Here is a 27,846-nt window from a genome sequence, read left to right on the forward strand (position 1 = left end):
CAGAATACACATCTGTTAAAGCAAAATTCCTATTGCACTGCCACTGACTTGAATGTTCTTTTTCAACGTGCCCTACTGCATCTGGAGCTTCCCTGTGTTACCCTTATGGTCACTTGTATTTTATTTTCTCATTCTTAAAGCATTGATGTTAGAATTAATTCCTTACAAAATGAAAATGCTTTAAAATGACACTGACAGAGATTGCAGTATTGGTACCAATTTACAGCTCTACATGTTTGGGCCATTTACTAGTGTTCCAGCCTGTTACAAATTTAGAATTTTGCTGATATATTTGCTGATATTGACATGATATTTTCTCAGGTCAGTTGCATAAGTGGTTTGAATGTTTCGAGGTGTTCTCACAGTACCCAATATTTAATGATGTAATAACATAATCTAAGATGTAACAATGGGTCGTGATCTGAATTTGGATATTCAAGTTTGTTATGTACCTACTTTGCGTCAACCATGCGCTATCATATTTTATTTCATGCTCCAACAATCCTTAATATTTTTCCTACTTTCTCCTCGCCATCATGTAACAGTCTTTCATTCATAACCTCTTTTTACTGACTCCATCAGATCCCTTCATCATTTTAAAGTCTCAACTGAGACTTTAAATTCCTCTTAGCCTTCTACCTCAATTCTCTCTTAACTACCATTTGGGCGTTGATGTTGTACTCTGTCAGTAGCTTTAATGTACTTGCTATAATGGGATCCCTAAAACTTCAAAAAGTACGCTAACAACTTTTTGTTCCAATCAAATGCCACCCGCTCTCCCCCATTGGGCTATCTGTCACTTGTTTTCTAGTTTTGCTTCCACTGATCTTTGTTCTCCCATTAATGAATTCTGCTATCTTACTTTTGTGCCACTATTAGCGCCTTCTATAGCCCTCCACACTGCCATCAGCACTTCTTCTGCCTTGTGCCCTATACATCTTTGCTGCAATCTTGTATAGCTCCCGCTAATCACTGACCTTCTACACTGCTCCAGCTGCTTCACCCTTTCTTATACAGTAAATAATCTCTTATACAGTATATAAATATAACGAGTATATTTCTCCCTTTCGCTCTGAAGAAGGCATTTGGATTTGAACCATTGATTCTGTTCCTCTCTCCACAGATACTGTTGGATCTGCTGAGTTTTCCCAGCCTCTTCTGTTATAATTTCAGATTTCTAACATCTGCAGTACTTTGCTTTTATTACAAAGTATTCTAAATCCAATCTAACCAATGTTTTGAAAAAATGTGTTATTGTTTCACTATCTTACTCCATGCTTCTACTTATAACATATAAATTGCGATTTTAACATTATCCATATCTCTATTTAGCCTGATGGATCCACTTCAATTGACTGGCTGATTTGGAGGTGTGCAAGATGGGCCTAAAATCTGGCAGGGGGTCTCTTTCACTTGCAGGGAATTATGCATTTGATTTCCAGTCTATCAACCAACTTTCTGCTACATTTCCCCTTCTAATTTATGCATGAACATGCTACAGGCAGCTCTAAGCAAACCAACAACAAATGGATTAGATCAAAGTTGTGCAGTTCTGTACAGTTAGACATGGTGATCATCAATTAAATAACTAACTGAAGGAGGAGTCTCCACAAATATTCCATTGGTGAAACCTCACATGTAAGTGCAATAGACAAGGGCCGGGATCTTGCACCCACATCTTGCCAACGAGATATCATTTTCAGATTTTCTCTGCTTGCCTCAACTTCCCACTGCCATCTGTGTTGTAACATAATGTAAATAAAGTATAAGAACAATAAAAGGTTTCCCCACTGAATTGTCCCTCCATGTTAGAATCGCCCCCATCAGGATCTCCCCTGTCATGTCAGGAACCAGGCAAAGGGAATGGCACAGATAAGTCTTCAACAGTACAATCTTCAGGCTCCCCATCTGAGGTCTCCTCAAGACTTGGCTGAGGTCCTGGCTGGTTAAGGTCCTCTGGCGCTTGGCAGAGGCTCCTATGAGTATAGATTTGATTAATGCATAGCAGATAAGTTGAAAAATGCTTAGTTCCCTCACAGTGTGGTTGTCTGAGGGATGGGTGGATGCATTTGGGTGATTATCATTGACATCTCTGTCATTGCTGAACAGTCCACATCCTGTCTGGCCAGTGTGATGGCTCAGTTTCTTCTAAAGTGAGGCCTTTGATCTCAGCCACTATACCCCAGATTTGGGACCTCTCCCTCCAATTATGTATGAGCTCATTCTGCATAAAGACAGGTGCAAATTGAGAGCTGGATGCATGTCAGGGCAAATGATGAGCATGCCTGTCATGTGTAGGTGCTGAGTGGAGCCATGGATGAAAACTAAAGTTTATTTCTTAGTCAGAAGTAAGGCTTACATTGACACTGCAATGAAGTTACTGTGACATTCCCTAAGTTGCCACATTCTGGTGCCTGGGGTGGGTTGAGGACATGAGCACTGAATACGAAGCCAGGTAGAGATGTGAAGTTGTGTGTGAGAGAATGAGTGGTGAAGCCCCTTGAGTTAGCAGTGTGTCAGCTGCCGTCGAGTGTTTGGGCTGGTGAATGTGAATTGAGAAAGATAAAATGATTGACTCATTCTGATATAACAGATCAGATCATTCATTCTCTTTTTGTACTGGATGGCTGACCTCCTCTTTGCAGCATTGACACTGACCACCTCTGCCACTGCCTTACAAGCTGGAATGGTGATGTTAGTGGACTTCCTGCAGCCATAGAGGTAGAGGAAATTGCAGTAGGCCTCCGTGGTGTTAAGTAGATGGCCCAAGGAGGCATCACTGAACTTTCGGGCTACTGTCCTCTTGGCTTTTGGGGCCAAGTCTTCAGTGGAATAATGCTGCGCTGCGTACTGTGAGACAGCTGTGCATGGCTGGTCTTCTCGAAATGGCACCCGGAGTGAGGTAGCAGTAAGTTCATCACAGGGTGGACCAATCAAAAGCTGCCTGCCCACAATCTGACATTTTTACTGCTTGCATATGATTAATGATGCAGGTAGTGGATGGTGTGACGTTAAAATACACCTTTGCGGCTGGTGGGCAAGATATCAATTTTCACACCTACCACTGCACTTAGGGCGGATATTCCACCCTCCCACCATTGCAGAATCTCCCCGTCCTACTGCTGTCAATGGGCTTTCCCAATGTTTGCACCCTCCGCCCCTGGGGAGCCCTGGCAGAGTATCGCTGTTGGCAGGACCAGATGATCGGGATCAGATTGGTAGGAATGGCTGAAAAATTCCATCCTTAGAATGCAATGGGAAAATCATGCCCAAGGAAGCTTGTAATTCATCTTCAACTCTATGTGCCACATGGATGATTAATCTTGGCATCACAGATTCTAGATTTTAGCCACTTAGATTCATTCCATGTAACATTAAGAATCAGCTGAGCAGACTGGATACTTAGATTCTGCAGCAAATAACTCACCTCCAAATTCCCCAAAGCCTCTCCATCATCAACAAGGCACAAGTCAGGAGTGTGATGGAATACTTCCCCCTTGCCTGGATGAGTCCAACAAAATTCAAGAAGCTGGACATCATCTGGGACAAAGCAGCCTGGTATCCCACCCACACCCTAAACATTCACTCCTTCCAATGCACAGTGGAAGCAATGTATAGCCTCTGCAAGATGCACTGCAGCAACACACCAAGACTCCTTTGATAGTGTTTTCCAAACCTGTGACCTCTATCACCTAGAAGGACAAGGGCAGAACCACCTGCAAGATCTGTTCCAAGTCACTCAACATCCTGGCATGGAAACGTATTGCTATTTCTTTGGCTGGACCAAAATCCTGGAACTCCCTCTCTGGCAGTGCTGAGGGTGTTCCTACACCGTATAAACTGCAACGGTTCAGGAAAGTGGCTCTTTACCAACTCCTCAAGAGTGATTAAGGATGGGTAATAGATACCAGCAATGGCAACATCCCATGAACAAAGGAAAGAGCCTCTTAATAGACACGTTCAAAGAATCCATAAAAGCTACAGTATTCTCTCCCCTTTAATATCAAAATCTTCACTCGTACAGAAATCTCTTTGAATTGGGATACTTTATTTGACTTATACGCATCCACATTGTTGGCTTTGACTAAACAGTGCATTTATAAACTGATGCTAATTTTACCTTGCATTATGAATTCCAAGAATTTGCCCACAGGCAATATTAAGCTAACTGACCAATAGTTATCCTGATTAATTCTTCTCTCCCTTGGCAACTCTGGAATTCAAAGACAATATTTGCATATTTAAAGAGGAATTATCAATTATTATTGGAACTATCCCTGTTTCCTCCCTCTTTTCCTTTGGCAGCTTTGTATTTCTTGACTAGAATAGTATTTATCCAGTTAGTGAAGGATAGAACTGGAGCTAAACTTTTTGTATATTTTTATATCAATTGAGAGATTTTGAGAGGTTTTGAGCTGGATTTTGTTGGTGTCACAGAAGCCCTGACTACAGACCAGAAAGCCCAGGCAGTCTCCGGGGACACCCCTAGCTGGATTATAGACCCAACCTGCCCAAGTAATCCAGAGACCCGGGATAATGTTTTGGGGACCTGGGTTCGTATCTCACCATGGCAGTTGGTGAAATGTGAGTTCAATAAAGGTCTGGAATTAAAAAAGTCGAATGATGACCCTGAGGCCATTGTTGATTGTCATAAAAAACCATCTAGTTCACTGATGTCCTTTAACTGCTGTGCTTACCTTGTCTGGTCTACAGTTTGCCATTGCTGATCCACAGCAATGCCATTGACTTTGAAGTGTTTTCTGCAATGGCCCTGGAAGCCATTCAGCCCAAGGACAATTAGGAATGGCCAATAAATGCACATTCATATCCCTTGAATGAATTTAAAAAAGCCAATTTTTAGCCATACATTGCAGCAACTCGTCAAGCCTTCTTCAAAGGCATTTACCAAACCTGTGGCTCTGCTACCTAGAAGAATAAGGATAACACATCTAAAAGCTCCCCTTATAATCATTAACAATCCTGACAGGAAAATATATTGCAAAAGTCACTGGGTCAGCAGAATGGAATTCCCTCCTCAACAGTGGAAAAATAATACAATGAAACCAGCTCCACTTGAACAACGATCAGGGAGATTAACTTTTGAAGCATTGCCAAAATAATTAGTTTCATGTTGTCTGAGTCAAGTGGCCTTAAGAATGCGCTTTTACAGATGGGAGTAACACTCCCTAAATAGGATTGTTGGTTCATAGTTATTCCAGACAAACTTAATATCTAGAACAATATATTAAAAAGTTCCATGAAACAGACCTTCAATTTTAACTTGGTTCAATCTTATTGACAATACATTTCTCATATTCCGCCATACCAACCATAAGAAGTTATCAAAATGTTTCATAATGTCTGGTGTGGTAATTACATTTGCTTGCATTTTTATGCATGTTCCCATTAACAGTCATGTTCCTCCATTTACTGGACACCTCTGAAATATAAGTCACCCCAAGTACATATTCTGTGCAATTGACCTTTGGTTGTGTCATCTAGGCCATGATCACTGACATTGCCACAATATAGCCCTTGATTTACCATGTTCTGTTCCTTAGGGCCTTCATGATGAAAAATATAAGAGCACTTGAATTACAAAAGTCTGGTTTACATCTATCAACAGCTTAGAGACTGAGATTAACTCTCTTTTACATTATACCTCAACCTTGATGAAAGCCCATCTCCCTGCACGTAAAGCATTGAAATATGCAGCAGAAAATTGAACCAACTGAAGTACCCCTAGCTTGGAGGACTATTGCACAGCACAGAAAGGCAATCTGCAGTTTTACTGTGGAATAGCTGATAGGGCCAGAACCCTCCAACTATCTAGAATGTTCTTTTTTGCATGAACTACTCTTACCACAGCAGTTGTCAAGTTACTGTCTGGTTGAACATCTAAAATTTTATCCAGCATTTTTAAATGATGACATAATTCCTTTCTCAGATTGTATTATGAAAATGACTTTGAGCTTTGGTGTTCATAACCATATTGTTCACACGTTCATCTGTGTCACTGAACTTGTCATTGGAAACTTCCGCTCAATTATCCATCAGAAACTTTGGTCCCTATCCATTTCTCATGATTTTGTTTAGTTTAACCCTTTAGTCCTCACTGTCATAGAATCCTACAATGCAGGAGGATCTTCAGCCCATCGGATCTGCACTGACCACAATCCCACCCAGGCCCCACCCTCAACCCCATGCATTTACTCCAGCTAGCCCCGCCCCGGACATTAAGGGGCAATTTAGCAAGGCCAATCCACCTAACCCACCCATCTTTGGACTGTGGAAGGAAACCAGAGCACCCGGAGGAAAACCATGCAAACACAGGAGAATGTGCAAACTCCACACAGATAGTGACCCAATCCATGAAATGAATCTGGGCCCCTGGTGCTATGGAGCACAGTGCTGACCACTGTGCCACCCCGCTAATATGATTAAAGCCAGTCGTCAGGTCTAAAAAGCATGTGAAGAAAATATATCTGTTTTTGTCCCATTCTTTTAGGTCCTTTGCAACTACCTCATGAAGGCATGTGCCAATGGATGACATTTCTTATATCTTGTATAGATTTTTCATTTTTCATTAATCGCTTTGATTAGGTTTGTATTTTCTTTACCCATGGCATCTGCAACTTTTTATAGGAATTCTATTTGTTGACAAGTGAAGCTGGCAAATTTTCTATGTAGCTTTAAGACAATTTTCTTCCTTTCTCTCTGATTTTTATTACCCCATGCTTTTAATACTTGCCTCATACTCTGAAAAGGAATATTAGGTTTTGTTAAGGAGATACAATAATGGTCTGATTAGGTAAACTGTTGATCCATTGATTATACAGAACTAATTGCCTCACCATCCATGTTAGTACTTTTGCCAAGATACTCAGCAGCAGACGTATCTCACCAGGAACTATGTTAGTACTTTTATAAAAATGGCTTCCTCCAGCTATTTCACATGAAATTATAACATGTTTTAGTGACCTCAATGTATTGTCATCACAAGACCTAAAGTAAATAGTACTTTTATATCCCATAACCTTGCATCAATCTTCACCACTGAGTGAATCAAGGTAACATTTTAACCAATTTCTTCTATACTATTGAAGTGCAGGCACTATTTAGCACTGTATAGTTAAATAACTCTTTAATTAACACATTTGACAGGGCTAAAAATGAGGTGTCAATTTAGTGAAGCTACAGCACAGGATTATTTGAGTGCCAGTTAGCATAAGCAGCTAGTAATAGACAGAGCTAAGCAATTCCACAATCATCAGATCAGATCTAAGTCCTCCCACAGCCAGCTGAAAATGGCGGTGGACAATTAAACAACTCACCGGAGGAGATGGTTCCATAAATGCCCCCATCCTCAATGATGTAGAATCCTAGCACATCCTTGCAAAAGATAAGGCTGAAGAATTTACAACAATCTTTAGCCAGAAGTACCAAGTGGATACTGCAGAGGCTATGGACTCTGACAATATTCCAGCAATAGTAGGAAAGACTTGTGTTCCAGAACTTGCCGTGCCCGTAGCCAAGCTCTTCCAGTACAATCTTGTGATCAATACAATTTGTTCAGATTTATCACTTGTTCATCTTCCTCAGAATTCTGTGTGTCATATGTCATATCAAGAACCCTGCCTCTCTGCTTTGGGCAATTCAGCACATGATGATATTTTGAGTAACTTTTCAAGTCTTGATCTGTAGACATATAGGTAAATGGCATCCAAGCAAATTTCCAAATACTTTTTAAATGTTACGTGAGTTTCAGTATCTACCTCACTTTCAGGCAGTGAATTTCAGATCCATACCACTTTCTAAATCTATCCCACCTGACTATGGATGCCTCAACCAAGGGGAATATGGCCTAGCCACTCAATCTAGATCCCTTATAATTTTACACACTTCAATCTCCCCTGGGCCTCACCTGTTCCAAAGAAACCAAACATAGCCTGTTCAATCTTCCCTCATTATTAAAGTTCTCCAGCCCAAGCAACACCCTAGGAAATTTCCACTGCACCTTCTCTAGTGCACTTACATTATTTCTATAGTGTGGTCACCAGAACTACATGAGGTACTCTGGCTATAACTTAACTAGCCATTTATACAGTTACAGCATAATCTTCCAACTCTGATATTTTCTACCTTGATGAATAAGACAGGTCCACCTTATCCAACTGTCCGTCCACCTTCAGTATCTGTGGACATGTACTCCAACATCCCTTTTGTTCTTCATTACTCTTATCATTTATTGTCTATTCCTTGGTCTTGTTAACCTCCACCAAAAGTAATGGGTGGGATTTTATGGCCTCACTCGAGCAAGACTGAAAATTCCCGTTCAAGGTCAATGGAGATTTCCATTATCGGACCCTCTCCCGTGCTGATTCCATGGCAGGCAAGGTGGTAGAGTTTTGTGCATTACCCCAAACTTCTCCAGACTGAAATCCATTTGCCATTGCTGCTGGCTAGTCCATTGATATCTTCCTGCAGTCTATAGCTTTCATCCTCATTATTAACCACACAGCCAATTTTTGTATCATGTACAAATGCCTTAATCATACTCTCTGCATTCAAGTGGAAATTATTGATAAATGCCACCAAAAGAAAGGAACTAGTACTGTGCCCTGTGGAACCCCCTTAGACATGGTGTAAAGATGTTGGCGTTGGACTGAGGTAAACACTGTAAGAAGTCTCACAACACCAGGTTAAAGTCCAACAGGTTTATTTGGTAGCACAAGCCACTAGTTTTTGGAGCTCTTGCTGCTCCTTCCTCAGGTAAGTGGGACTTCTAAGAACCAAGTTTCGCACACATGAGGACAGCCTCAACTGGGATCTTGGGTTCATGTCACACCATCTGTAACCTCCACAACTTGCCTGGGCTTGCAAAACCTCACAAACTGTCCTGGCTGGAGACAATACACATCCCTTTAACCCTCTCTCCACTCAAATTGTGTATACCTTTAAGACTTGATTACCTGTAAAGACTCGCATTCCAACCATTATTTTGTAAATTGAGTTTGTGCCTTTATATGCCCTGTTTGTGAACAGAACTCCCACTCACCTGATGAAGGAGCAGTGCTCCGAAAGCTAGTGGCTTGTGCTACCAAATAAACCTGCTGGACTTTAACCTGGTGTTGTGAGACTTCTTACTGTGCGACCCCTCCCCCCCCCACCACTTAGAAACAGCTTTCCAATCATAAAGATACTCATTGATCATTATCCTTTGCTTCTTGCCTCTGAGCTAATTTGGATATGACTTGTGTTGTGTATGTGGTGAAGAGAGTCACCTGACTTGAGGAACCAGTAGAAGCTGAGAGGGAGTGATCACACCAGAGTATAGAGGCCTGTCTGAGTCAGAATCATTGAGCAGCCATGCAGTAAGCATGTAGAGACTGGAGCTCTGCTGCAGGACAGCCCACAGCTGCAACCCTCCTGTACTAATTTTCACTGAACAATAAATACATTTTGTTCCTCAAATCTTTTGACAGTGCTAGAGTGCCGTAACATAACAAATTGAAAAAAACAGTAAAACAGGAAAATAAAAATATTACTCTGAACCGTTCATTCCTTCTAGGAGCCAGTTTGCCTTGGATCCTATGGGCTTTTATTTTGGTGACCAGTGAAGCTATGAAGCAAATGTAGGCCAATGTTATTTGCTCCTGGGTCCTAACAAGTAGAAGTTCAAAATTTCCAAGCCCGATTTTGTTTTTAACAGACTGCTAGATTTTTTAAAAAATTACTCCATCCTTAAAGTTACAAAGCCAATGTTCAGAATAGACAAGGCAATCTGAATCCATCTCCTTGCTTGCTCCATAAAAAGAAACTCAAATTGTTGTTACACTGCCCAGTGTCTGCAATGTGCCTGTTGTATGATTCCAATTTGCATATTGAAATAGCCTCATGCCAGTTTCAGACAGATAGTCTGCTTGTCAACTGACTACTTCCTGGTCTTCCTGAATGTCACAATAAGTGTGCTTAAAAGTTAATGAAGCTCTTCCAATTTTCTACTGCTGGCCCCTTGCTTTTCAGGTCAAAATGATGGGACAATGAGCTAAGTTTCTAACCTTGAAGTTTTTAAAACCCTCTTTTCTGTTCTCATTTTTATTACTTACTAACCTATTTCATATTCCCTTTTCACCCTTCTAATCTCTTTTGTTCACTTTGTCACTAGATTTTCCTTACTTTCATAATTATCTTTTCTATTTTTAGCCTAACTTATCATGCTCATCCTTTTTTAGTTTTCGTTGAGTTGTAATTTCTTTATTTATCCAAGGAACTCTTTGAACAGTGTTCTCATTTTTCCTTTGAGAAGTATATTTATTTTGCACTCTGTATATATCAGATTTGATAATTTACCACAGTTGATTTATCAATCTATTTGCTAACTTTTGTATCTGCTCACTTTGCTCTGGATCTCTTCTAGTTTCGCTAAACCTTGCCACTTTCCAGTTAGTACTCCTATTTTTTACCATTTGTTATCTACTGTGGGCTTGAGGGCTGCTTTACATCTTGTGTGTGTATACTTGGATGGCACTCTATTGAGTAATGATGAATTAATGAGTGTTAGATTGTTGAACGTGCAGTCCTCTGGAACGGAATGTCCTGTCTGAGATTTCCCAGCGCAGGTTCTTTGTAATCTACAATTGGTGAACTGGGCACCGAACTGTATGGTAAGTTTGCCAAATTCCTGATTGGCAAAATTGTCAGTCTCACCTCTCCTGATGCTTACAGTTCTGCTTGGGCCACTCATTTCCCAGGCTTCTTGCTCTGTTTGTGTGAGGCTGTGTCTTTGTCCTCTCATTCACATTACTTATTGTTTTGCCCTTCAGAAAGAGTGGATGAGAGCCAGCGAAAAAAATCATTGGAGATGTGTGGGGTTTGTACAGAGTATTTATGGGAGGGTTGGAGAAGAAGCCAGGTGATTGAGTCAAAGATGGGGAGATAATGGCCCAAATCTTTTGAGCAGAGTTGGAACTATTTTGTCCAATGCTGTTTAGACTGAAGGTTATCCTTGACTTGAATATGTATAAAAATGCTGGACTTGCGAGCCACAATATAGAAGAGTTCCTTCTGTACATGCCAAGAGCAGTGAAGAGAATCAGTGCAAAGGCCTTGGCCCCATGTTATGCCACTAGCTGCTGGAAGGCAATTTTAGAAGTCCACTCATCATCGTCATCATCATCATCATCATCTCCTTCTCTTTCTCCTCAATATCATTGTTCACAAGAAGGAAGTATTTGCCTGTGTTCTTAAGGCCATTCTTAGCTGGATTCATTATCCATGGAAGCAAAAAAGCAGTTTTGTCATCTGGCAGTATCTACTGACCTCATTTTCTTGCTTGAAAAATCGGAAGAGTCACATTTTGGAGATCAAGCCAACATCCAATTCATCTGATAAGTGAATGTTAGAGAATGGCTGATGGATGAATGTCTGTGAATGAGTGAGCGGATGAATAAGTAAATGGGTAGATGGATGAGGCAAATGAGTAAATGGGGTAGGATGGCAGGTGGATGATGTGGCAGGTATGTAGGGCATAGGTGGCTGAGATGGTAGAAGGTTAGGGTGGTAGGGTGGCAGATGGGTGAAGTGGGTAGGTGAATGAGCGGGTGGGCAGGTTGGAGTATAGTCAGGTTGAGAGGACTTGTCAGGACAGGGAGTAGTCAGGTCAGGCTGAGGGGCTGATATAGTGTCAGGGGTTTAGACGAGGGGGAGTTCATGTCAGTCACTGGGGAGCAGGGTCACTTGTATAGTTACACAGGAGTTGGGCTAGGATTTTTCTGTAACATTTGCTGAGTAACTATCCAGCTAAATATGTCAGAGACATTTGTCTATTAACTGAAGGGCCCTGGGAAATAGGGGAATTGCCCCTTGCAAGTGTTTACTTCCTAGGCAATTCCCACTGAGGCAGTATATCTGAACATTTATGGGAATGTCTCGACAAGCATCTGGAGTTGTACATCCAGTCTCCAATAACCCAGTGACTGGAAACCCTGGGCCAATGTTCCTGAAGTTGCTGGGAAGTTGCATCGTTAGAACAACTCCTTAATAGTTTTCTTCATTATTAATTTGTACAAAACTCAACTATTTGCAGAGTAATGGAGATATGTCATGAGGTCTGGTCCTCTGTAAATTACCAAACAATTTATGCTGCTCCATCATTAACCTCAGTTAAACCAGTAAAAATTCATTCTCAATGTGAGTCTTTCCTTTGAAATTAATGGCAATCGTGAAATTGCTGGATTTACGAGATTATGAATCATTCCAGCTGCAGTCATTAAGGGCTGGTAATTAATATCATATAGCACACCATTTAGTGCCATGGTTTATAGCTCTTAGTGCCAGCCAACATTGGAGGGTTATAAAGGACCAATAGGTTTCATTCCAGTAGATAGTGAATTGTTCCAAGAGATCTTTAATTCTTTTTATCTGCCTTGGCAGTTTTTTTTGTGTGTCATACTTACCAATCCACATCCCAGCAGTTAGATATTCAGGATGCAGAAGCTATTTCAACACTCAAAAGCTCACTCATTCAAATGGAAATTAGATTTGCTTTTCTAGAAAAATAAATGTTGTTGTATGAGTAATTCTTGCAGCCTTTAAAAAAATAGTTCTGGCTGAACAATGTGACAACAAACTAGGGACAAGCAGTAAGTATGGATCAGTGCTTGGTTTACTAATCTGGCTCTCATCCAACTTTACTGTATGTATCATCAATCTTTTTCTGATACTTCATAAGAATGTCTACTCCACAAGTACATTTGGCACACTGAGCTGGCAAAACAAGGCAGAAGGCCATGGCACACAGGCAGAGAAAAATAAAATGCTACAATTTCACCGACTCAGATTTTTTAGGCTTTCTCAAGGAAACAGACAACAGGAGATACAAACTGCTGGGTGCCCATGGCAGCAAAGCTGTCAAAAATGGCACTTGCAACATCGGATGATAATGAAGAAGAGAAAGAGTAGAGGAGGTAAAAGCTACCTTCTTGTAAACTTAATAATAAGGAGAAAGAGAGATGATGATGATGATGATGATGAGAGATAGAAGAAAATTCACAGAGAGTTTAACAAAAAGATCATGGGATGCTGGCATCATCAGCAAGGCCAGCATTTGTTGCCTACCTCTAAATTGTCTTTAACAGTATTGGTTTACTTGACCATTTCAGAGGGCAGTTAGGAGCCAACCACATTGTGCTGGAGTCACATATAAGCCAGACTGAGTAAGTGCAGCGGATTTCCTTCCCTAAAGGACATTAATGAACAAGCTGGGTGCTTATGACAATCAAAAATTGTTGAAATGGTCACCATTGCTGAGGCTAGCTTTTATATTTCAGATCGGTTAATTTAATTTAATTTCCATTTGCCTCTATGGTGGGATTTGAGTCCATGTCCCCAGATCATTAGCCTGGGCATTTGGATTAATAGCCCAGTGACGATATCACTACTCTACACAATAAGTACTGTCATGTGTGCCTTTAAGACCTCAGTCTTTTAATGATTAATCATTTGTCTTACTGAAGTGTGTCCCTGCATTGTTTGAGCCATTCTTAGCAGGATTCATTATCCATGAGAGCAAAAAAGAAGTTTTGTCACTCTGGAGCTATCTACTTTTTTTGCTTGAAAAATCAAAAAAGTCAGATTTTGAGGATCAAGACAAGATCCAATTTATCTGATGTTTGCACCCTGTTCATTGTTCATTGAATGTTCAAGACTCCTTCATGTTGAGGTTGTTGAAGGATGCTCTCAGGAAGCTGACAAAGCAATGTAAATGCCATCAATTATACTTGGATCTTGGAATGGGAGCAACCTTCTAATACTAGGTGACACATTTTCTTTGCTGTCTTATGTTGTCAGAATTAGAAGCATAGAAAATAGGAGCAGGAGGGCTGGTTGGCCTTTCAGGTCTGCTCTGCTATTCAATATGATCATGGTGAATCCTCTATCTCAAAGCCATACTCCCGCGCTCTCCCCATATCCCTTGACATGTTTAGATTCTAAAAATCTACCTATTTCATTCTTAAATATATTCAGTGACTTTGCCTCCACAACCTTTGGTTGTAGAGAATTCCCCGAGTTCACCATCTTCTGAGTGAAGAAATGTCTCATCATTTCAGTCTAAGACTGAAATTCTAAGACTGTGACCCCTTGTTCTAGATTTCCCAGCCAGGGGAAACAATCCCCCTATATCCAGTCTGTCCAGCCTCATAGAATTTTATACGCTTCAATTAGATCCCCTCTCATTCTTCTAAATTCCAGCGAATGTAGTTTTAGTCATTTTATTAGTGCATGTATGTACTGCAGCCTTGTTGATAATATGAAGATTGCCCATGTATGCCAGGAATGAGACAGTGCCATAAAAGCTGAGTGCAGTGTTCACTTTCATAGCCATGATGTGGCGATGCTAGCATTGGACTGGGGTAAACACAGTAAGAAGTCTCACAACAACTGGGTTGGACTTTAACCTGCTGTTGTGAAACTTCTTACTGTGTTTACCCACTTCCATAGCCACAGGGAGAGCAGTGTGGTTAGATTGCAGGTCCAAATCGAGTAACAGAGCCATTTCATTGTCTTTTTGTTGGGTTGCATCCTTCTTGCATGCATCTCCTCAGTAAAAACGTTATACAATCTATGCTGCCTCCATATCCTATGGGACAAAAGGAATATTGTTGGATTCTTTGTCCTTAAATGCTGCCCAACTCTCTTCCGTACTGTGCTGCTCTGTAATGATAGTAGCCTACTCCTGAGAATCCCTTACTGTGGATAGGGAGAGGCAAGGGAGGCAGGCTCTAGCTGGAGACCTGTTCCTGTCAGGCCCAAGCAAGTCCTGCTGAGTTGGCAGGATGGCAAAAAAAGCACTCAGTGGGAGCAGCTTTTCAGTCCCAAACGAGGACAAAGTAGACTGGTTCTGCCTATGTATTCATGTTGCCGTTGGCACTGAACCAGCTCAGCCTCACAAGCGTGGTGTTGTTAAGCAGATATCCTGCCTGAGCTCACCAATTCTGGCTGGAACTGATATCCTCTGACTTCCAGTCTGACAGGAAAGGTCTCAGGGAGGGAACAGGGTGGAGAGGGGGACAGGTGTGTGTGGAGTTGGTTGTGGAAAGGCAGTCAGTGGGAGTGAGGCTTTTTTTGTGGGGGAGGGCTAGCAAAAGTAATTGTGAACCTGGACCTGCCCATCTCACATCCCCCCCACCCCCACACTCTGCACCTACTAGATCTGCCCTCTCCCCCCACCCCTCCACTCTGCACCTATTGGACCTGCGCCCCCTCCCTGCACCTACTGGACCTGCCCTCCCTCTCCTCCTCTCCCCCCTCACTCCACACCTACTGGACCTGCCCTAGCCCCATGCTCACTCTGCACCTAATGCACCTGCCCCCATTTCTCCCCACTCTGCACCTATTGACAGCCCCCCCTTCACCGCCCCCCCACTCCCCAAACCTACTGGACCTGTCCCCATCCCTCCCCACTCTGCACCTACTGGACTTTACCCCTCCCCCCCTTCGCACCTACAGGACCTGGCCCCTGATCACCCACTCCACACCTATTGGATCTGCCCCCCTCAGCCCCACTCCGCACCGACTGGACCTGCACTCCCCTCCCCCCTCCATTCCACACCTATTGGACCTGCCCCCCACTCTGCACTTACTGGACCTGCCCCACTTCCCCCCCATTCTGCACCGACTTGATCTGCCGCACTGCCCCCCACTCTGCACCGACTCAACTTCCTCCCCTTCCCCCTACTCCGCGCCTACTGGACCTGCCCTGCCCTCCCCCCCCTCCACACCTCATGGACCTGCCCCGCCTTCCCCCCACACTGCACCCAGTGGATCTGCCCCGCCTTCCCCCCACACTGCACCGAGTGGATCTGCCCCGCCCTCCCCCCCTCCACACCTCATGGATCTGCCCCGCCTTCCCCCCACACTGCACCCAGTGGATCTGCCCCGCCTTCCCCCCACACTGCACCCAGTGGATCTGCCCCGCCCTCCCCCCCCTCCACACCTCATGGATCTGCCCCGCCTTCCCCCCACACTGCACCCAGTGGATCTGCCCCGCCTTCCCCCCACACTGCACCCAGTGGATCTGCCCCGCCCTCCCCCCCCTCCACACCTCATGGACCTGCCCCGCCTTCCCCCCACACTGCACCCAGTGGATCTGCCATTCCCTCCCCACCCACTCCGCACCCTGTGGACCTGCTCCACCTTTCCCCCCACCCAGCACCAACTGGACCTGCCCCCCCATTCCCCCACTCCACTCCTACTGGACCTGCCCCCCTCCTCCATACTCCGCACCTACTCAACCTGCCCCCCCCACCCCCCCACCACTCCTAACCCACTCCGCACCTACTGGACCTGCCCACCCACACCCCACTCTACACCTACTAGATCTGACACCCACCCTACCCCCCACTCCATATCTACTGGATCGGCCCCCCTCCCTCCCTCCGCACTTACTGGATCTCCCCCCGCTCCCCCCCACCCCCCAATCTGCATCTACTGGACCTGCCCCCCCCCCCCCCACTTCCCACCCACTTCACAGCCCCTGGACCTGCCCCTCTTCCATCCACACTGCACTACTGGACATCCCCTCCATGTCCACTAACTCTGTACCTATTGGAGCTGCCCCCCACTCCACACCTACTGGACCCGTCCCTCCTGCCCCCCCACTCCACACCTACTGGACCCGTCCCTCCTGCCCCCCACTCCACACCTACTGGACCTGTCCCTCCTGCCCCCCCCACTCCACACCTACTGGACCTGCCCCTCCTGCCTCCCACTCCACACCTACTGGACCTGCCCCTCCTGCCCCCCACTCCACACCTACTGGACCTGCCCCTCCTGCCCCCCACTCCACACCTACTGGACCTGTCCCTCCTGCCCCCCACTCCATACCTACTGGACCTGCCCCTCCTGCCCCCCCACTCCACACCTACTGGACCTGTCCCTCCTGACCCCCACTCTACACCTACTGGACCTGTCCCTCCTGCCCCCCCACTCCACACCTACTGGACCTGTCCCTCCTGCCCCCCCACTCCACACCTACTGGACCTGTCCCGCCCTTCCCCCCACTCCACACCTCATGGACCTGCCCCGCCTTCCCCCCACACTGCACCCAGTGGATCTGCCCCGCCTTCCCCCCACACTGCACCGAGTGGATCTGCCCCGCCCTCCCCCCCCTCCACACCTCATGGATCTGCCCCGCCTTCCCCCCACACTGCACCCAGTGGATCTGCCCCGCCTTCCCCCCACACTGCACCGAGTGGATCTGCCCCGCCTTCCCCCCACACTGCACCCAGTGGATCTGCCCCGCCTTCCCCCCACACTGCACCCAGTGGATCTGCCCCGCCTTCCCCCCACACTGCACCCAGTGGATCTGCCCCGCCCTCCCCCCCTTCCACACCTCATGGACCTGCCCCGCCTTCCCCCCACACTGCACCTAGTGGATCTGCCATTCCCTCCCCACCCACTCCGCACCCTGTGGACCTGCTCCACCTTTCCCCCCACCCAGCACCAACTGGACCTGCCCCCCCATTCCCCCACTCCACTCCTACTGGACCTGCCCCCCTCCTCCATACTCCGCACCTACTCAACCTGCCCCCCCCACCCCCCCACCACTCCTAACCCACTCCGCACCTACTGGACCTGCCCACCCACACCCCACTCTACACCTACTAGATCTGACACCCACCCTACCCCCCACTCCATATCTACTGGATCGGCCCCCCCTCCCTCCCTCCGCACTTAGTGGATCTCCCCCCGCTCCCCCCCACCCCCCAATCTGCATCTACTGGACCTGCCCGCCCCCCCCTTCCCACCCACTTCACAGCCCCTGGACCTGCCCCTCTTCCATCCACACTGCACTACTGGACCTCCCCTCCATGTCCACTAACTCTGTACCTATTGGAGCTGCCCCCCACTCCACACCTACTGGACCCGTCCCTCCTGCCCCCCCACTCCACACCTACTGGACCCGTCCCTCCTGCCCCCCACTCGACACCTACTGGACCTGTCCCTCCTGCCCCCCCACTCCACACCTACTGGACCTGTCCCTCCTGCCCCCCCACTCCACACCTACTGGACCTGTCCCTCCTGCCCCCCCACTCCACACCTACTGGACCTGTCCCTCCTGCCCCCCCACTCCACACCTACTGGACCTGTCCCTCCTGCCCCCCCACTCCACACCTACTGGACCTGCCCCTCCTGCCCCCCCACTCCACACCTACTGAACCTGTCCCTCCTGCCCCCCCACTCCACACCTACTGGACCTGTCCCTCCTGCCCCCCCACTCCACACCTACTGGACCTGTCCCTCCTGCCCCCCCATTCCACACCTACTGGACCTGCCCCTCCTGACCCCCACTCCACACCTACTGGACCTGCCCCTCCTGCCTCCCACTCCACACCTACTGGACCTGCCCCTCCTGCCCCCCACTCCACACCTACTGGACCTGCCCCTCCTGCCCCCCACTCCACACCTACTGGACCTGTCCCTCCTGCCCCCCACTCCACACCTACTGGACCTGCCCCTCCTGCCCCCCCACTCCACACCGACTGGACCTGTCCCTCCTAACCCCCACTCTACACCTACTGGACCTGTCCCTCCTGCCCCCCCACTCCACACCTACTGGACCTGTCCCTCCTGCCCCCCCACTCCACACCTACTGGACCTGTCCCTCCTGCCCCCCCACTCCACACCTACTGGACCTGTCCCTCCTGCCCCCCCACTCCACACCTACTGGACCTGCCCCTCCTCTCCCCCCCACTCCACACCTACTGGACCTGTCCCTCCTGCCCCCCCACTCCACACCTACTGGACCTGTCCCTCCTGCCCCCCCACTCCACACCTACTGGACCTGTCCCTCCTGCCCCCCCACTCCACACCTACTGGACCTGTCCCTCCTGCCCCCCCACTCCACACCTACTGGACCTGCCCCTCCTGCCCCCCCCTCCACACCTACTGGACCTGTCCCTCCTGCCCCCCCACTCCACACCTACTGGACCTGCCCCTCCTGCCCCCCCCCTCCACACCTACTGGACCTGTCCCTCCTGCCCCCCCACTCCACACCTACTGGACCTGTCCCTCCTGCCCCCCCACTCCACACCTACTGGACCTGCCCCTCCTACCCCCCACTCCACACCTACTGGACCTGTCCCTCCTGCCCCCCCACTCCACACCTACTGGACCTGTCCCTCCTGCCCCCCCACTACACACCTACTGGACCTGTCCCTCCTGCCCCCCCACTCCACACCTACTGGACCTGTCCCTCCTGCCCCCCCCCACTCCACACCTACTGGACCTGTCCCTCCTGCCCCCCACTCCACACCTACTGGACCTGTCCCTCCTGCCCCCCACTCCACACCTACTGGACCTGTCCCTCCTGCCCCCCTCTCCACACCTACTGGACCTGCACCTCCTCCCCACCCCTCTGCACCTACTAGACCTGCCCCTCCTGACCCCCCCACTCCACACCTACTGGACCTGTCCCTCCTGCCCCCCCACTCCACACCTACTGGACCTGCCCCTCCTGCCCCCCCCTCCACACCTACTGGACCTGTCCCTCCTGCCCCCCCACTCCACACCTACTGGACCTGCCCCTCCTGCCCCCCCCCTCCACACCTACTGGACCTGTCCCTCCTGCCCCCCCACTCCACACCTACTGGACCTGTCCCTCCTGCCCCCCCACTCCACACCTACTGGACCTGCCCCTCCTACCCCCCACTCCACACCTACTGGACCTGTCCCTCCTGCCCCCCCACTCCACACCTACTGGACCTGTCCCTCCTGCCCCCCCACTCCACACCTACTGGACCTGTCCCTCCTGCCCCCCCACTCCACACCTACTGGACCTGTCCCTCCTGCCCCCCACTCCACACCTACCGGACCTGTCCCTCCTGACCCCCACTCTACACCTACTGGACCTGTCCCTCCTGCCCCCCACTCCACACCTACTGGACCTGTCCCTCCTGCCCCCCCACTCCACACCTACTGGACCTGCCCCTCCTGCCCCCCCACTCCACACCTACTGAACCTGTCCCTCCTGCCCCCCCACTCCACACCTACTGGACCTGTCCCTCCTGCCCCCCCACTCCACACCTACTGGACCTGTCCCTCCTGCCCCCCCATTCCACACCTACTGGACCTGCCCCTCCTGACCCCCACTCCCACACCTACTGGACCTGCCCCTCCTGCCCCCCACTCCACACCTACTTGACCTGCCCCTCCTGCCCCCCACTCCACACCTACTGGACCTGTCCCTCCTGCCCCCCACTCCCACACCTACTGGACCTGCCCCTCCTGCCCCCCCACTCCACACCGACTGGACCTGTCCCTCCTGACCCCCACTCTACACCTACTGGACCTGTCCCTCCTGCCCCCCCACTCCACACCTACTGGACCTGTCCCTCCTGCCCCCCCACTCCACACCTACTGGACCTGTCCCTCCTGCCCCCCCACTCCACACCTACTGGACCTGTCCCTCCTGCCCCCCCACTCCACACCTACTGGACCTGCCCCTCCTCTCCCCCCCACTCCACACCTACTGGACCTGCCCCTCCTGCCCCCCACTCCACACCTACTGGACCTGTCCCTCCTGCCCCCCACTCCACACCTACTGGACCTGCCCCTCCTGCCCCCCCACTCCACACCGACTGGACCTGTCCCTCCTGACCCCCACTCTACACCTACTGGACCTGTCCCTCCTGCCCCCCCACTCCACACCTACTGGACCTGTCCCTCCTGCCCCCCCACTCCACACCTACTGGACCTGTCCCTCCTGCCCCCCCACTCCACACCTACTGGACCTGTCCCTCCTGCCCCCCCACTCCACACCTACTGGACCTGCCCCTCCTCTCCCCCCCACTCCACACCTACTGGACCTGCCCCTCCTGCCCCCCCACTCCACACCGACTGGACCTGTCCCTCCTGACCCCCACTCTACACCTACTGGACCTGTCCCTCCTGCCCCCCCACTCCACACCTACTGGACCTGTCCCTCCTGCCCCCCCACTCCACACCTACTGGACCTGTCCCTCCTGCCCCCCCACTCCACACCTACTGGACCTGTCCCTCCTGCCCCCCCACTCCACACCTACTGGACCTGCCCCTCCTCTCCCCCCACTCCACACCTACTGGACCTGTCCCTCCTGCCCCCCCACTCCACACCTACTGGACCTGTCCCTCCTGCCCCCCACTCCACACCTACTGGACCTGCCCCTCCTGCCCCCCCACTCCACACCGACTGGACCTGTCCCTCCTGACCCCCACTCTACACCTACTGGACCTGTCCCTCCTGCCCCCCCACTCCACACCTACTGGACCTGTCCCTCCTGCCCCCCCACTCCACACCTACTGGACCTGTCCCTCCTGCCCCCCCACTCCACACCTACTGGACCTGTCCCTCCTGCCCCCCCACTCCACACCTACTGGACCTGCCCCTCCTCTCCCCCCCACTCCACACCTACTGGACCTGCCCCTCCTGCCCCCCACTCCACACCTACTGGACCTGTCCCTCCTGCCCCCCACTCCACCTGAACCTGCCCCTCCTGCCCCCCCACTCCACACCTACTGGACCTGTCCCTCCTGCCCCCCCACTCCACACCTACTGGACCTGTCCCTCCTGCCCCCCCACTCCACACCTACTGGACCTGTCCCTCCTGCCCCCCCACTCCACACCTACTGGACCTGCCCCTCCTGCCCCCCCCTCCACACCTACTGGACCTGTCCCTCCTGCCCCCCCACTCCACACCTACTGGACCTGCCCCTCCTGCCCCCCCCCCTCCACACCTACTGGACCTGTCCCTCCTGCCCCCCCACTCCACACCTACTGGACCTGTCCCTCCTGCCCCCCCACTCCACACCTACTGGACCTGCCCCTCCTGCCCCCCACTCCACACCTACTGGACCTGTCCCTCCTGCCCCCCCACTCCACACCTACTGGACCTGTCCCTCCTGCCCCCCCACTCCACACCTACTGGACCTGTCCCTCCTGCCCCCCCACTCCACACCTACTGGACCTGTCCCTCCTGCCCCCCACTCCACACCTACTGGACCTGTCCCTCCTGCCCCCCACTCCACACCTACTGGACCTGTCCCTCCTGCCCCCCCACTCCACACCTACTGGACCTGTCCCTCCTGACCCCCACTCCACACCCACTGGTCCTGCCCCTTCTGCCCCCCCACTCCACACCTACTGGACCTGTCCCTCCTGCCCCCCCACTCCACACCTACTGGACCTGCCCCTCCTCTCCCCCCCACTCCACACCTACTGGACCTGTCCCTCCTGCCCCCCCACTCCACACCTACTGGACCTGCCCCTCCTGCCCCCCCACTCCACACCTACTGGACCTGCCCCTCCTGCCCCCCCCCACTCCACACCTACTGGACCTGCCCCTCCTGCCCCCCACTCCACACCTACCGGACCTGTCCCTCCTGCCCCTCCACTCCACAGCTACCGGACCTGTCCCTCCTGCCCCCCCCCACTCCACACCTACTGGACCTGTCCCTCCTGCCCCCCACTCCACACCTACTGGACCTGTCCCTCCTGCCCCCCCTCTCCACACCTACTGGACCTGCACCTCCTCCCCACCCCTCTGCACCTACTAGACCTGCCCCTCCTTCCCCCCCACTCCACACCTACTGGACATCGTCCCTCCCTCCCCGCCCCCGACTCCGCAAGTACTGGACCTGCCCCCGCCACCCTCCCACACTGCACCTACTGGATCTCTCCTCCATGTCCCCCAAATCCACACCTATTGGACCTGTCCTCCCTCCCCTCTCACTTCACCTACTGGATTTCTCCCTGTCCCCCCACTCCGCACCTAGTGGGCCTGCCCCCTCCCTGCATCCCAACTCCGCACCTCCTGGACCTGCCCCCTCCCCCCCACTCCGCACCTACTGGACTTCCACTCCCTGTCCCTCCACTCCAAACCTACTGGATCTTCCCCCCTCCCCCCCACTCCGCACTGACTGGACATGCCCCTCTCCCCCCCACTCCGCACCTACTGGACCTGCCCCCCTTCACCCACCACCCCCCCCCACCCCATTCCGCACCTACTGGAACTGCCCCCCCTCCTCAGTCCACACCTACTGGACCTGACCCCCTCTCCCCCACACTCCGCACTTACTGGGCCTGCCCCCCTTCCCCTCCACACCGAACCTACTGGACCTGCCCCCCAGCCCCCAAATTCTTGGACCCCCTTGGTAAACAGTTTTCAGGTTTCACCTTAGGACTGTTGTTTAATCCACATAATGTAACAAATGATGGCACACAGTCTGCCCACTTTGACACTGATAATTGCCTTTGCAGTCCTATGAGCAGCAGGAGGACACAGTGTGCATTATTAAGCAACCTCCTGCCTGTTTCAGACAGACAGGTTGCGGCTGTTTGCCCTTTTGGGAGCTCACCTTAAAAATGCAGCAGATGGGCAGCTGAGATATTCCTCTCTACTGCCAATCAGTTGAGGGATAACATTGCGCCGCACTCTAACTTTCCCCCAGTGCTTTGTCAATGCAAAAGCAGAAATTTTGAAGCTGCTGCATTAACCAGTGCTCTTTACAGTCGAAATAAGGGGGCTCAGTGGATGATTGGTAAGAAGAGCCAAATACTGTGCAGATGCTCTCAGGAGGAAACATGTTCCTGGATGTTAACCATTGGAAAGGACTGCCAGATATTCCGGCCAAAACTGTTTGCCCCAATTGTGCACCAGAAATATCCCAAAGATTCCCAGCCAGGCTTTAGTTATGACTAAAGATGAAAGAAACAACTCATTAAAACAAAATAAGTGATAAAGGTGTTTGAAATTATGATTGCTATTGATCAGGGAAATTGGAATTCTGAGTGGAATTCTCTCATTCTGAGACTTGAGTACCGTGGCTTGGGGTGAGAATGTGGAGTGTTTACCACTGTGACGGCCAGCAGGGAAGCATGCCAAATCTTCCAGTCCTGACCTCATTAATCATGCACCCAGCTGTATTCCATTACGGGGCAGACCTGGATGGTACGTAGTCTGCCGACCTATCCGAGGGCCATATTGAAAAGGTGCCCAACCTCACCAACCCACTATCAATGAAAAATGGTGGACCTCCTGAAAATGAAGCTGGATCGCCAAGACATTTCCTGAGGCTGAAAGATGGACCTCCTGAGAAAGAGAATGGACAGCACAGTAGTACAGTGATTGGCACTGCTACCTCACAGCACCAGGGACCCAGGTTCAATTCCAGCCTTGGGTGACTGTCTGTGCGGAATTTGCACATTCTCCATGTGTCTGTGTGGGTTTCCTCCAGGTGCTCTAGTTTCCTCTCATAATCCAAAGAAGTGCAGATTATGTGGATTGGCCATGCTAAATTGCCCTTAGTGTCAGGAGGACTAACAGTATAAATATCTGGGGTTATGGGGATAGGGCCTGGATGGGATTGTGGTTGGTGCAGACTCAGTGGGCTGAATGGCCTCATTCTGCACTATAGGGATTCTATGATTCTATGTGCAGGTGATTGGATTGGCTATGCTAAATTGCTCCTTAGCATCCCAAGATATATATAGGTTAGGGGGATTAGCAGGATAAAATAAGTGTGGTAATGGGGATAGGGCCTAGGTTACAGTTGCTGGAGACTTGATGGGCTGAATGGCCTCCTTCTTTCATGTAGGGATTCTATTCAGGAATATTCTAAGGCTGGAAGATGGATCCCTGTCTGGGACATTGAATCTGGAAGCTCCACCTGCACATACTCCCCTGTTGCACATACTGTGGTGATCTGGGATATAGAGTTGCTGGCAATCTCCATCCTGAATCCTGGATGTAGCCCAGGAATTGTTCAGATGAGTCTCGACATCTGCAGGCCATATTGTTCTGGATGTGGTTTCATGCCGTGCTTTCCCGCTGCAGCCATGCAGAATCTGGTGTGGGGGATGGGCCTTCATCTGTATCTCACTAATGGGTGGCGCATGAGGTTCCTGCTGGCCTCTGGCAAGTTATCTGATCCGTCACAACAGCAGCGGAAGGTTCCACTGTAAATTTACATGAACTTGATTTCTGGATCTTCCGCTATATTCGCTCAGCCATTGAAAGTGCTGACTGGAGGCTTGGGAGAATTCTGCCCACTGTTTCCAATCAATAGTAAGGGTAAGGAATTTAAGATTGTCACTAAGAGAGCAAAATTGATGATTTTTTTGCTGCAGTTTATAGTTAAGGTAATGGTGGACAAAAAACTCATGACAGCTTTTGAAATGAAAACACACAAATATTTAAAATGTAAACATCAAAAAGTATATAAAATCATTGAATAGAATCCCAACAGAGCAATAGGAGGCCATTCAGCCTATTGAGACTGCACTGACAACAATCCCACCCAGGTCCTATTCATGTAACTTCATGTTTCCACCCTGCGAGTCTCCCTGACACATGGGACAGGCAAGGGGATAAAGGTTAAGCGGACAGATTGCTAGCAGTGGGTGAATTTCTTTCTCTGTCTCTGTGTTATAAAATGCTATGATTTGATAGAACACTACTGTCATTGTTCCTTACTGCCAAAATAGTGGATCAAAGAAAACATTGACAGTAAAATTGTGATGGATTTGAGTGGCTACAAGGAGAGAATTATTTAAAGTATGTGTTTTGAAAATCCTAAAACAAAAGATGCTCTGGATGTTAAAAATTATTTTGTATCCTTTTGTCACTCATCTTGTGTATTACCAAACATGCTCCATTATCCATAGCATGAGCCATAAGCACTTGCGTCACATCAAGAGCTTGTTGAATATGGTTTCAGCTTGGTGTTCAAAAGTCACCATATTATAGGAAGGATGTGGAGGCTTTGGAGAGGGTGCAGAGGAGGTTTACCAGGATGTTGCCTGGTATGGAGGGGAGGTCCTATGAGGAGACACTGAGGGATTTGGGGTTGTTTTCGCAAGAAAGAAGGCGGCTAAGAGGGGATCTTATTGAAACATATAAGATGATTAGAGGTTTAGATAGGGTGGATAGTGATAGCCTTTTTCCTCGGATGGAGAAAGCTAGCACGAGGGGGCACGACTTTAAATTAAGGGGGGGTAGTTATAGGACTGATGTCAGGGGTAGGTTCTTTACCCAGAGGGTGGTGAGGGATTGGAATGCCCTGCCTGCTGCAGTTGTAAATGCGCCTAGTTTGGGGGCGTTTAAGAGATCCATGGATAGGTTTATGGATGAAAAGGGATTGGTTTAGGTTAGAGGGTCATTGTTTTTTAACTGGTCGGTGCAACATCGTGGGCCGAAGGGCCTGTTCTGCGCTGTAATGTTCTATGTTCTATGTTCTGTGTCACAGTACTGAACCATTACCATGCCCATTGACTTATCTCTTTTGTAAAATCCTTTTATTTCCCCTTTGCCAATTTTTCCTCATAGAATTATACAGTGCAGAAGAGACCTTTCAGCCCAACAAGTCTGTACCAACACGCAAGAAACACTTGACCTACTTCCTAATCCCGTTTACCAGCTCTTGGCCCATGGCCTTGAGTGTCATGATGTTTCAGGTGTTCATCCAGGTATTTTTTAAAGGATGTGAGGCCACCCACCTCTACCACCCTCCCAAGCAACGCATTCTAGGCCTCCTCGTTCTTCTCTTTCCTCTTCTCTCCTGAATGCATTGTTAGTTGGTTCCCACTATGGCCCAGTGACATAAATAATTGAATCGGTAACCACAAACTCAGAGCAATGCTCTGGGTTCCTGGTTCAAATCCAATCATGGTGGATGGTAAATTGCCCTGTAGGGCAATAGCGGTGACGTCACTTAATTAGCAATCCAGAGACCCAGGTTAATGCTTGGCTTCCTTTAGTGATATAGGTCATTGAACTGGTAAACCACAAACCTAGAGCAATGCTGTGGGGGTTCCAGATTCAAATCCCACCACAACAGATGGTTAAATTTGAATTCTAAAATAAACCCGAGAGTAATATTTTCTTGAGCTTTGGTTTCATGAATACTGGCAGCCTTTCAGTATGAGCCTGCACATAGTAAATTCAACAGGCTATTGAGCTGTGAAGTGAGGTGCAACTCTGATCTCACATAGCATCCATGTGTACAGTTCCTGATGCGAGCCAATACAATCAGAAGAAAGCACTCTCACCTCAGTCGTCTGGAGGGAATTAAAGTTAATTGTAGTTATCCAATTGAATTAAGCTAACAGCTTATATAAACATAGACCCACTCCTAATCAGTGCAACTTTATATTAGGCTACTGGCAGAGCTTTTAAAGATATTTTCCGCTCCCCCACCCCTTTCCCACAGTAACATCTTGTTTCACGTTCAGGAGAGATTTAAAAGCAGCATGTCTGATAAGATCTACAAATGAGATTTAGTAATAGCCCTTGTTATAAGTGCCATTGAGTTATATTTTGTTTTGAAAGGCAGGGTGCAGTGGTTAGCAATGTTGCCTCACATTGCTTAGGACCCAGGTTCAATTCCAGCCTTGGGTGACTGTTTGCATATTCTCTTCGTGTGTAGGTAGGTTTGCCCTGGGTGCTCCGATTTCCTCCCACACGCCGAAGATGTGTAGCTTAGGTGGATTGGCCATGCTAAATTGCCCCTTAAGTGTCTTAAGAAATGTAAGTTAGGGGGATTAGCTGGGTAAATACATGGGGATAGGGTAGGATGAGATGGTCTGTCGGAGAATTGGTGCAGACTGAATGGGCCAAATGGCCTCCTTCTGTACTATTCTATGAGCCTATGAAACAGCTGGTGCAGGGAATTTTCTGACTTTCTGTTTGGTTTCAGGAGTCTACTGGATTTACTAGCAATGAGAACCGCTACATATACCCAGCCAAGACTGCAACAGATGCTGACAGGTTCCTGACAAATTATAAACTTTGGTGAGTCACTGTGGGA

At 49.2% G+C, this 27,846-nt stretch overlaps 1 protein-coding gene across 1 annotated transcript in view; it reads left to right on the plus strand.

Annotated features, from left to right (window-relative positions):
• The window catches only part of saxo4 (stabilizer of axonemal microtubules 4), a 160,545-nt gene that overhangs the window by 83,376 nt on the left and 49,323 nt on the right, over positions 1-27,846 (plus strand). Inside the window, exon 11 of the mRNA XM_080191589.1 lies at positions 27,736-27,830. Within this exon, the coding sequence (XP_080047715.1) occupies positions 27,736-27,830 (95 nt within the window). The remainder of the gene's footprint in view (positions 1-27,735; positions 27,831-27,846) is intronic.

Source organism: Carcharhinus amblyrhynchos, chromosome 6, assembly GCF_965287045.1.
Source record: "Carcharhinus amblyrhynchos chromosome 6, sCarAmb.v2.hapA, whole genome shotgun sequence".
NCBI classification, from domain to species: Eukaryota; Metazoa; Chordata; class Chondrichthyes; order Carcharhiniformes; family Carcharhinidae; genus Carcharhinus; species Carcharhinus amblyrhynchos.